The 12,417-nt window shown below is 38.1% G+C and overlaps 1 protein-coding gene across 1 annotated transcript in view; it reads right to left on the bottom strand.

The window, feature by feature from the left end:
• ABCA12 (ATP binding cassette subfamily A member 12) overlaps positions 1–12,417 on the bottom strand; it is a gene marked incomplete at both ends in the record, with an annotated part of 178,812 nt that overhangs the window by 30,728 nt on the left and 135,667 nt on the right. Inside the window, 8 exons of the mRNA XM_081095121.1 lie at positions 2,664–2,757; positions 3,539–3,625; positions 4,232–4,484; positions 7,320–7,470; positions 7,808–8,044; positions 9,598–9,758; positions 10,421–10,617; positions 11,880–12,098. Of these exons, the coding sequence (XP_080951247.1) occupies positions 2,664–2,757; positions 3,539–3,625; positions 4,232–4,484; positions 7,320–7,470; positions 7,808–8,044; positions 9,598–9,758; positions 10,421–10,617; positions 11,880–12,098 (1,399 nt within the window). The remainder of the gene's footprint in view (positions 1–2,663; positions 2,758–3,538; positions 3,626–4,231; positions 4,485–7,319; positions 7,471–7,807; positions 8,045–9,597; positions 9,759–10,420; positions 10,618–11,879; positions 12,099–12,417) is intronic.

Consider the following 12,417-nt stretch of genomic DNA (forward strand, 5'->3'; position numbering starts at 1 on the left):
ACCCTTATCTGAAATAGCATTGGCAAATATGTTCTCCCATGCAATGGGCTTTCTTGCTGTTTTGTTGGTGGTTTATTTTGCTGTGCAGAAGCTTCTTATTTTGATGTAGTCCCATTTGTTTATTTTCTCTTTAGTCTCTGTTGCCCTAGGAGCTATATCAGTGAAGATATTGCTACGACATATGTCTGATATTTTGCTGCCTATGGACTCTTCTAACATTTTTATGGTTTACCCTCTTACATTTAAGTCCTTTATCCATTTTGAGTTTATTTTTGTGTATGGCATAAGTTGGTGTTCTAGTTTCATTTTTTTTACATGTATCTGAGCAAATTTCCCAGCACCATTTATTGAAGAGACTGTCTTGACTCCATTATGTGCTCTTACTTCTTTTGTCAAATATTAATTGACTGCTCCCTGACTTTAAAGAGCTTTGAAAGGAAGGCATCTTGCCTAGGCCAAGAACTTAGAACAAATAGTTATTATATGGAGAGAGCTTATACTTGAATTTAGGGTTCACTTGAAGTAAAAAACAACAACACAACTAATGAGCGATTTTTCTTTTACTGTACTGACAAGCTTGGTATATTTGGAGAACAACACTGAACACTAAAAATTCCCTCAATAATTTACAGGGAAGAAAAAAATGTTTGCCCCAAATTGAAAAGATAACATTAACAGACTTATGTTCTCAGGGTCTAATAGAAGTGGATGAAAAGTTTGAGTTATTGTCATGGCCAGGTTGCTCAGTGGGTTGGAGCATCATCTCAAACACCAAAAGGTTGTGATTCAATTCCCATTCAGGGCATGTACCTGAATGGCTGTGGGTTCAATTCCTGGTCAGGAAGCAACCAATTGATGCTTCTCTCTCACCTCTCTCTCACTCTAAAATCAATAAAAAAGCATGTCCTTGGGTGAGAACTAAAAAACAAAAGTTTGAGTTATACTAGTTTTAAGGTACCTAACTTAGGTGTCAGAGCTCAATTTTACATATATCTAAATCAAAATCTAAAATAATTTCCTATAAGTATAAATCTAATATTTATACATCTTATATAATAAAAGCCTAATATGCTAAGTGTCCGGCTGTCCAGTCGGCTGTTCAACCAATCAAAGCGTAATATGCTAATGATATGCTAAGGTTGCTCAACTGCTCGTTATGAAGTGCACTGACCACCAGGGGGAAGATGCTCCAACTGGTAGGTTAGCTTGCTGCTGGCCTCCAGCCAACTGAGACATGCCCTGGAGCCCTCTTATGGTCCCTCCCCGGCTGGTCAACCTCCTGCGTCCCTCCCCGGCCCCGATCATGCACCAGTGGGGTCCCCCAGTCTGGCCTGCGCCCTCTCACAATCCAGGACCCCTCATGGGATGTTGGAGAGCCAGTTTTGGCCTGATCCCACAGGCCAGGCTGAGGGACCCCACTGGTGCACGAATTCATGCACATGGCCTCTAGTATAAATATAAAATTATTCCAAAATGAAAAGTATATATATTACAGGGTCCCTGCAGACCCTTCACCCAGTCTGCCCATTGTTAACACCTTACATTATAATCACACATGTTTAAGTGCTTTGGTACATGACTATTAACCAATCTCAGAGCTAAGTTTTAATCACTTATTTTTATGCTTGTAGCTTTCTGCACTTCCTATTTACTTTTCATTGAAGCTTCCCATGTTTTACTGCCTTGAACTGTAGTTTGGGAAAGCCTAGAACTTTTCCAGTTTTTCCTTCCATCCCTTCACACAATGTCTCACACCTTGAGGCTAGTACCACACATGGACTTCCACATTAGAAAGATTAGAGATGGGATTAGGAAACTTTTTAAGTACTGGGTAAGGCTAATGCTTAAATATGCAAGGATCCCAAAAGATGCTCATTGAACTCCGGCTTTTCCTGTTAGTGATTGTCTTGCATGAAAACACAAAAACGGGTTGCATTTACTGGAAACATTTTCATTCTAACATCTTTTATAAAGACAGTTCAGGGTACAATCCTATGACACTTTGTAGAGAATATTGCTAGATTCTTCCCCATGCGGAAGTAAGCTGATAACATAGTGACTCTCAGAGACTAATAGTGATCTCTCTTCTTCAGCCATCTTTAATTTCCCCAGTGAATTTGGCTTTCTTAAAAGCTTATTGAATGGATAGGCCTAAGGTGTGTATCCATAGCATAGAGATAGGGTAAGTGATAATTGGACAATCTTTCCTGCTTCTTTCAGGACATGGATTTTTCTTGCATTCTGGAGGTGTTGCTTAGAGGCAAAGGAGCTCTGTTTTGGACTTCCACATTACTGACTTCCCAGCTGACCACTCCAGTGGCAATCTTGCTGTGTTTTCAAATATGACAGTTATGGTGCCATTGTGTTGTATGAAATATAGAGCTTTCTGGTTAGAACTGAACTGAACCCAAAAATTCATCTTTGGTTAGTTTCCATGAAGACCATCATAGAATTACCTACCCTTGGAAATTTGTCCTGAGATGGATTTACAATGGTGACCTGAAGTTCAAAGCCAATATTTTTGAGCTGCCCAGGTCCACATCTCTGAGCTACTCGCTTCCATAAAATGAAATTATACTGACTCTTTGGTAACCTAGATATATCTTTCAAGTTTTGATATTTATTCTTTTCTTTTTCCTACTTCACTAAGAATTTCATCTTACCTGGACATTTTCCGAGCAGGAGCAAACTCCAAAGTTACTGATACGTTCTCCACTGCTGTTCCATTTTCCCAGACTGTCTTTTTCTAAACAGCTTCTGCAAGTGAAATTGATATTGAAATGAGGTATGTGTGTGTTCTCATATTTATGCATGAGCATAGGAGAGAGTGTTAGTTATTGAATTCAGGTCCTGTACAGCTTACTGATTTTTTTTGTTACTTGAATGTACATTGCACTACCATTTTCAAGTAATCTGACATTTTGGGGGAGTTGATGGAGAGCACTTAGTAATTAAGGAGCATTAAAACCAAAGCTCACAGAATTGTCTTAATAAGGCAGGAAGTGGGTTTTTTGACCCCTTTCTTGTCTTGGTTCTTTCCAATCTCTCCTCTGACAGGAAGGGGATACTTTAGCAAAATGATGCATTAATGTCAGGCTTACATGTGTTGTGTACTATCTTAAAAGTTTGAATAAGCAACACTACATAGTGCAAAAGCATGGGAATTGGAGTCAAGACTTGGGTCTCAGCTTTAGCTATACAACTTTCTACCTCAATTTCTTTATACAAGAATCTTAGTCCCTAGGAGCCTCAGTTTCTTCATCTTAAAAATGGGATTAATATTTCACAGGACTGTAGTGACTGTTAAATGAAAACATGTACACAAAAGAACTTTATAAGTCATAAAGCATCTACTGTTCATTATTTTACAGCATAGCCAGGGGATGAACTAAAGGAGATAGATAATATCCATTAAACACATTTCTATCAGTGTACTACCCTCCTCCAGCCAAATAATACACACCCACTTGTCCACACACCCTCACATACATGCACACACACAAAGTAGAACATTGAAAAAAGAAAAAGAAGCACTCACATATCACTGGAGTTCAAACACATGTTGTCGATGCCAGGGAAGGTCCACATTGCTGAGACCAGTGCTGCTGTGCTTGGGTTAGAATTCCTGCAACGTAAAAAGATAGAAACAAATTCATGACTCCTTCACTTGTCTCCCATGTTAACCTCATGCTCATGAATAATTTGAGAAAATGAAATAGTCTCTCTATGGACTGCTGTCTTAAATATCTAAGAAAGACTTAACCACAGGGAGGGAAAGAATCACAGAAAAAGATAAACACACATCTCTATTTGGCTGCTTGTTATTTTCTTGATTGTCATATATGTTTACTGATCACATATTGTATCTACAACACTCTATTATACAGAATTCTAACATTATTTTTCAATTTGTGAGACCAATAAAGAGTTATTTGCGATATATTATAATAGATTGGGAAGCCATACCTAACCTGACTCTCTTGATTAAAGTCTAGTCTTTAAAAGTAAAGATCTACTAATACTTTATTTTTAGGCAAACACAAAAACGCTTCAAAGTTATTTGTGGGCAATATCACGTCACAATAAATCAAACTGTCCCATCCTTTGACAGAATTAGGTACTGTAGCTCCTAAGTTCGTATTCTTCAGCAATTCATCCCATTCATTCAGGCACAACTGTACTTCTAGAAGCAAGGTGGAAATATCTTTTTAGGTAAAGAAAGGAAACTTACGCGTAGAAAGCTGTCTGTTCAGAGGTACCATACAGAGATGGGGAGATCTGGATCTCGGGATAACTGTTACTGGAATTTTTCAGTGTGCCGAGGCCCATGGCAGTGGTGACAAAGACAATGGGGAGGATGACCTGGGCAACGAAACCTTTCCAGTTCCTGCGGGTGTGGTGGAACCTCTTAATGAGGAGAGCCATTATCTTCTTCAGTAACAGTCCAAAACCATCCAGTCTCTCTCCTGATGTCAGGATTTTGTCTGATTAAGAAAAAGAGATTTCAGTTGGTTCTGGAAAGTCCTAATATATCAAATAATAAAGTTACTCCAAAAACTACGGATAGATGATATAATGTGATATGGTGGGAAAACCTTATATTTTAAAGATTTGGATTTTAGGTCCAGCTCTTTATTTATCACCTTTGGGTTGAACCCCTCCAGCTCAAAGAGCTTCATGTAAAAGTGTTTTGAAAATTACAAATCACTATACAAAATATATCGTTAGTCATGTACATTGTAGTTTTGTACATCAAAGAGACATGTAGAAGCTTATAAATGAACCTTGTCCCCAATCTTCAGTCTCCGTGAGGGTTCAGTATGTATGACTAATTACTAATATCGAAGAGATAGTTTCTAACAAGACACTGAATTCAAATAAGATAAATGGAAACTAGAATATCAATGTAGGCTAAGAACTCATTCCTACTGTGGGAAACTGGGAAACGTAGTCATTATAAGTCTCACTGTCTCTCATTCTTTTCTTTTTTTGGAATAAGAATATTTATTACTTACTTATTACTTTTTGCATGGCTTATACCTACAGTATATATTCTTAATATATTTTTATTGACTTCAGAGAGAAAGGAAGAGGAAGAGAGAGAGAAAAACATCAATGATGAGAGGAAATCATTGATCAGCTGTCTCCTGCATGCCCCCTACTGGGGATTGAGCCCAAAACACAGGCGTATGCCCTTGATGGGAATTAAACCCAGGACCCTTCAGCCCACAGGCCAACATTCTATCCACTGAGCCAAACCAGCTAGGGCTATAGTATATTTTATTTTATTGTCTTTCATTCTTAATGTGAAGTCCAATGAATTCACCTTAAAAATGGGGAAAGGAAAATGCCTCCTCCAAAGTATAATTCTAGTTCAAACACTTATTCACTACATTCTCTTTAGAAATTTGGTGTACTTTTATGGCATTTCAAAACTCCATTATTACCACTAGAGTCACAAAAAAGAGCTTATTAGGCAAAATGTCTACCCTCTTGCCCTCCAAAATGCTCTTCAGGTGTTGAGGAAAATTCCATGGCTTCTAAGAGCCAGAGCAACTGTGGAGGCCATAAACTGTCTCCTCCTTAGTGCTCTACAACTGATAATCTCAGCATCACCCCCTAAAATTAGGTTCAAATATAACATTCTCTCCTAAGGCCTGCCGCCAAGCAAGCATGTGATAAGTTGACAGTATCCACTCTGTGGATATTTTAAATTCTTCATCACAAATTATGCAGCACAAAAAATCATGATCTTCATTTAGCAGATAAGGACAAATACAAAGCTGCTTAATTTAAAATGAACTCCAATTAAACAGAGTGAACAAGTTTAAATGAAAAGTCGTATCTCTGCAAAGGGAAATTGCAGGAGGAGCTGAATATATTAAGTTAATTAGTATGCTTTTCTGTTTCTTAAGAAAATTCTGTTTCATAAGAATGGCTTACAGGTGGATCAAACAGAGCTTTCTAAAAGATAATGTCAATGATGGGTACCTTTTGACTGAAGAAGAGTTCCAAATTATGAGACAAATACAGAACATGTACTTCCTGAAGCAATTGACCACCTTCAAAGTCCTCAATTCCATGGACTCAACAGCTCTTTCCCCAAAAGATGATAAATGGGGAAGATGGCAGAGGACAAATGAGACTCCCAAGTTCCAGAATTATACAAACATTTGAGATGGCCTTTTCTGAGTTTTGAAGCCAGGCAAATGTTTAATGAAAGGTTCTGTTCCTAAAGACTTTTATAAATTTCAGCAAACTATTGAAATGACTACTCCATAATTTATACATCATTTTACTATATGCTTCCTTAAAAAAAATAGTGTTTTCAAAGGAATAAATTAACTGTCAGAAATAGAATAACAGAATAAAAGTTATTTTCAAAAGAGCTCAATTCTTCAAAGTCATGTCAAGAAACACAATTTTTCAAATGTATATTGTGTGAAAAACATGGAGGAGGGACCTCTTACTTTAGAGTCAGAGCCATTAGGTCCAACCTCATCAATTCAGAGACCCTCCTCCAAAAGCATTTCTCAGAGCCTGAATTTTCTCAGCACCTGAATTGTTCAGAGAGGTGAGAAGGTTAGACATGTTTTCCAATGAGTTCCAAAAGGAGTGATGACTATATTTTTAACTTTTAAAAATTACATATAAAAGCTTAAGCGACCATTATGACTGGTCTACTGAACGACTAGTTGGCCTGTCACTATGTCGCGCACTGACCATCGGGGGCAGACGCTTAACACAGGAGCTGCCCCCTGGTGGTCAGTGTGCTCCCATAGCCAACCTCCGGCGGCCAGCCAACCTCCCGTGGTCCCTCTCCCTGGCTGGCCGGCCCCGATTGGCCGCCATCGGGACTGGGCAAGACGGGCCCCTGTCCGCCCTGATCAACGGCCAGGCCGAGGGACCCCACCCACGCATGAATTCGTGCACCAGGCCTCTAGTGTCTAATAATAGTCAGTGAACGTAACTTTGTTCATTGTGGAATAGCACGAGTTACAAAAAGGATTTTAACTTGTTGAACACAAATCTGAGATTGTAGTAAATTACATCTTAAAAATGACTACTGGTGGGTGGAGAAATACTCATCCCTGCCCTAACAAGAAAATTCTTTCACATTCTTCAAAACATTTTTAGAGAGTTTGATGTGGTTAAGTAAACATGTTTTTACGTTAAAAAGAGAAAGCTAATATTTCTTTCATCATTTTAATTTAGAAAAAAAATGTAAAGTTGAGTTTTTAAAATTTAAAATCTGTCATGTGATTTTCTCATTTATGTCATTTACTGACATTAAGCAAAATATGTGATTAGATTTATACCATCTCTGTCTGTGAAGTTGCTGCTGCTCACAGATAAATCATCAGGAGTTGAGATGCCATTGGTACTGGAATTTCCAATCTTCTTTTGTGTTAAGTGCTCAAGACTCATATTACTGGGTTTGTGCGACTCTTTAGTCAAGTTCAGAAAGACCTGGAAAGAAAAGACAGAACACTTTGTTAACATAAAATATGCATATCTTTTCTAGTTTCTAGGCTCAATTTTGATTTTGAATTTTTATCATGTTAATTGAGACAAATAAGTGTGACTTTAATTGAACATATTTGTATGCAAAAGATAGGTATTCTCTAATTGGAGCAACATGTGTGTTTTTTTAGAAGTCAGTCTTACAAAAGAATTATATTGAGATAATTTTAAGATTTTATGACATGTTAATTTTAAAAATTTTTCTTTTTTTTTTTTTTAAAAAAAACATATTATTTTAAGAATACAGCAAGTTATATCAGCTTTAAGAAATGTCCGGATGTACCTCCTCCACGGTGGTATCTGAAATGCCATAGCACCCGATGTTGAGGTCACCCATGCCATTGTCCAGCGCTCTTAGGAGTGACAGGTAGGCCCCTGAGACTTTGGTGCTAAATGGAGGAAGGACATAAACAAGCTCTCCCCCGATGTCCTCCTTCAAGTAGGCTTCAGGGAGGTGTGACCGGATCATTGCTGTCACAGCCATCGTGTCACATATTGCACTTGCATTTAGATTTGGACTCTAGAGATAAAAACAGCAGTTAAATACTCCCTTGTCTTTACATGTAGTGTCCAAGGGCCCTAATCAGAGGGTGGTGCATTCTTTTTGTCCACCCCTAGGGGTCCCTGTCCCACTAGGGGTCCCTATAGTTGTATGCAAATAACTATTCTGGCTCCATTCTCCCACCTCACCCTGTCTCTTCTCCAATCTCTTCTCCATCCTCTGCATCACTTGAAACCACAGTCTCTCTTCTGTGTGATAGTTCTTCAGGCTCAGGTGCAGCCCTTCCTCGGAGCCTTTACAATTGCTTCTTTACCCCCAGACTGTGTGACATGGCTCATTCTCTCCCCAGCTGCAACTCTTGGCTCAAATGTCACCTTCTCAGAGACTCCTTCTCTTACTACTCTACTTAAAATGGCATCATTCAAGCATTCCTTGTTCCCTTCTCTGCTTTATTTCTACCCATAGCATTTATCACCTGCTAATAAATTAAATAATATATTTATTAATTGTATCATCTAAATTCCCCACACTCCATTAGAATATAAACTCCATGAGGGCAGAGATTTTAATCTACAAGATCCTCAATGCCTAGAACAGTGTCCAGAGCACATAATAAGACATAACACACACAATACAAAAAAATTTGAATGCATTAATGAATATAACAGTAAACTACTTTTTATATTATGAAAGTCACATCAGGATAATTAGATAAATAAATGACAATGGTCAAAACCTGACTGACATCATATACATCTTGCACAATTTGATAAATCATATGCTATTTTAGGCAGTACAGGGATCCTTAGCATTTTTGGTTTTCAAAGATGTACAAGAAAAGCACCAATTGTCTGCCTGAGTTGGTCTCCACATTGCCACTTGAGGAGTACTGACCAGAAATTAAATATATGATGTCATATTCTCTTAATTTGCTTTTTTTAAAAATTTTTGTGTTTTATATTATAAAAAATAAATCTATTACCAGATTGTAGATACAAAATGATTAGCGATTTACATGAAATACACATTAATATTTCAAGAAAAATGATTTTAAATATAATAATGTTACATGCAATAAATATTAATATTTCAAGAAAAAAAGATTTTAAATATAATAATGTTACCAAAACTGTACTAACAAAGTATAATAATTTGCTTTGGATAGAGTAGAAAAATCTACCTGTTAGCCTTACAGGATGAAGTGCTGGGGAAAATGAAAGGCTGATCCTTCATCAGTAACGTGAGGAAATAAGTCTTTTTTTACCTAGCACAATGGTTCCCACTGTGATCCCAGACAAGTAGCATCAGCATCATCCAGGACCCAGTAAGAAATGTAGTAAATCTGGAGCCTTATCCCAGACCTATGGAATCTGAAACTCTTGGGGTGGGGCTAGAAGTCTGGGTTTACCAAGACCTCCAGGTGTCCTGATGCTTCCTCAAGTTTAAAAAACATGAATCTAACATATGAATAGTGAATTTTAGCAAGGAATAAAGTTGGAGAGATTCTGCCCCTGTTTCATACAAAATTCACTCATGACCCCATAATAAGGTGTATTTTCTCTCCCACAGACCTTTTTCTTGGTGAGCGTGAGGTGGTACCCATCCCCAAATGCCTCCTTGAGGTAGAACGGTGACCCGCAGCAGCGGAGCCCCCCCATCTCCAGGAAGGCAATGCGGTCGCTCAGCACTTCGGCCTCATCCAAGTGGTGCGTCGACAGGATGATTGTTCTGGCTTGAAAACACAGAGGAGAACCAAGAATGAAAAATGAAAATACAGTTGTAAGATATATAGAGTTAGCACTGGTCCATCCTGTGATTTATGAAAAGACTCACATTTTATGAGCTACCAGGAAAACTAACAGAAGGAGCTTCCAAAAGGAATAAAGAGAAATTCAGAAGGAGTATTCCTAAGTATTTAGGGGTCTCTCTCTCCCTTTCCCACCCTCCCTTCTCCCCCTTCCTTTCATCATTATGAAGCAGTCATTTTAAAGACTTTTTGAATATTCCTCTCTGATTAATCCTCTCCACTCTGATTGCTCTTTGCTTCACATCCTGCACTTATTTAGTCTGTTTTCAGTTTATCTTCATTTGTGTATGTTTGGTCTCTCTAATTAGATTCTAAGCTCCTCTAGGCAGAATTTGGAACTTCTATTGGATTTCTATGCTCTCAAAAAGGCCAGCTAAGTGCTTAACTCACAGTGGGTACTACATTAATATTAACTCACTGTCCCAGAAATTTAGCTGGGAAAAGAGAAGACTTGGGAAAAGGAAGAGCCCAGTGGGATTCTTAGTGAAGATTATTATAAACAGAAAAAGGCATCAGTTTGTTTGTGTGTATCCCAGAGAGCAAACCTATGACTGTTGGGTGGAGAAGTTATAAGAAGGTACTCATACCAGTTTTGTTCTTGGATATGACATCCCATATACTTCGGCGAGAACATGGGTCAACTCCAGTGGACGGTTCATCCAAAATGACCACCCTTGATCCACCAATGAGAGCTATGGATATGGATAACTTCCTCTTCATGCCTCCTGACAATGTTCCAACTCTCTTATGACGATGACTATACAGTCCAGTATCTTTTAAAGTCCTTCAAAAAGAAAGTATGGTGGTTACTTTTGACAGCTAGAGCATTAGAATATTGCAAAAATTTAATAAGTACCCTAAATGATAAATATTTACTAAACAACAATTATATGCTCCGCAAGGTGCAATAAACTATTGAAAATTCATGACATAATTTTCTATTATTTATCATCTAGTTGAAGGTATAAAATTAATGCTCAGGAAACAACACAAAGGAATATGTGGTTCATTATTTTATTCATTCATCTGACAAATATTTATAGAGTTTTACTTTTTGGTGCCAGACTGTGTTTTAGGTACAAGTGGAAAAGCAGTAAGCAGATAATGTTCCTACTCATAAAGATATTATCTCTGTGTGTCTCATGATAAACATATTTCCAAGTAAGTATGCAATATTCTAGGTGGTGATAAAGGCAATAAAATGTAGCCTCACTGGTGTGGTTCAGTGGATGAGCATTGATCTATGAACCAGGAAGTCACAGTAGGGGGTGTGCAGGAGGCAGCCAATTAATGATTCTCTCTCATCATTGATGTTTCTATTTTTTTTCTCCCTCTCCCTTCCTTTCTGAAATCAATAAAAATCTATTTTAAATAAATAATAAATGAATGAATGAATGAATGAATGAATGAATAAGTAAATAAAGGTACACGAGATAATAGTGCCCGAGGCATGATGTTTTAGGCACTTACATTATATATGGAAGTCTCTTCAGAAGGTGACATTTTGCCAATGACCAGGAGAGTGGAGGAGTAAGTCAAATAGATGTTTTGGAAAAGTTGCTTTAAGTAGAGGGAACAGCAAGTGTGCAACTGGGCTAGCGTGCCAAGAGCAGAGTAAATGTTGGGAGAAGAGAAAGAAATGAATCAGAAGTGAGACTGGAAACAGGTCAAGTAAGGCCTCAGGGATGGCATGCTCTGACCTGTAGTTTACAAAGGTCACCAGGCTGCTCTTTGAAGAATCGACTGTATAATGGAGGGTAAAATCTGAGGGTCCAGTTAGGAGGCTTGGATCAGCATAGTAGTCACAGAGATTAGAAACAGAGGATTTGGGGCAATATGGGAGCTAGAGTTGAAGACATTTAAACAATACTTGTATATGGCATTAAATGTATTTGATACCAGAGGAGTAAAAACAAAATAAAACACAAACAAACCTAAAACTCAACTGGTTTGCGAGGAAATGTTCCCTATGGGTATTATCACCACAGCTTGGCTTCTCTTGGAGAAGAGTTACCCACACACATTCTCATTCCTGCCGCCACTGACCTTTTCACTTCCTCGTGCAGCTGCTTTTTGGTCCAGTGGGGAACTTTGATGGAGCCATATAAGAGGAGGTGCTCCTTGGTGGTGAGGTAACTGAACAGGACGTCGTGCTGCATGCAGACGCCCATGCTCTTCCGCACGTTGTGCAGGTCCTTTTTGATATCTTTCCCGTCAACAAAGATGGTACCTGCTGAGGTCCCAAACAGCCCAGTCAGCATGGAGCTGGAAATAAAGAAATGATAAAGCAGGTGTAAGCCAAGCATTGAAGCTAGATTTTAGAAACAAATACATCTCAGTTGTTAGCAAAAAAAAAAAAAAGTTAATAGTCTATCTCCTTAGATAAGGTCAAACGATGAAAGAAAATGGTATTAAATGGGAATAAAACAAAACAATAAAAATTACTTTTAAGCTTTTAATAATTAAGAGTGTTACATAAATACTGCATAATGATGACGATGAAAATGGTGGGGTGGTGGTGGTAATAACGACAGAAATTGTTGGACTTTTTAATTGCAGTCCCCTCTCTCCTTCAGAAAACGTG

This window comes from Myotis nattereri, assembly GCF_964212035.1.
Source record: "Myotis nattereri genome assembly, chromosome: 7".
Lineage (NCBI taxonomy): Eukaryota > Metazoa > Chordata > Mammalia > Chiroptera > Vespertilionidae > Myotis > Myotis nattereri.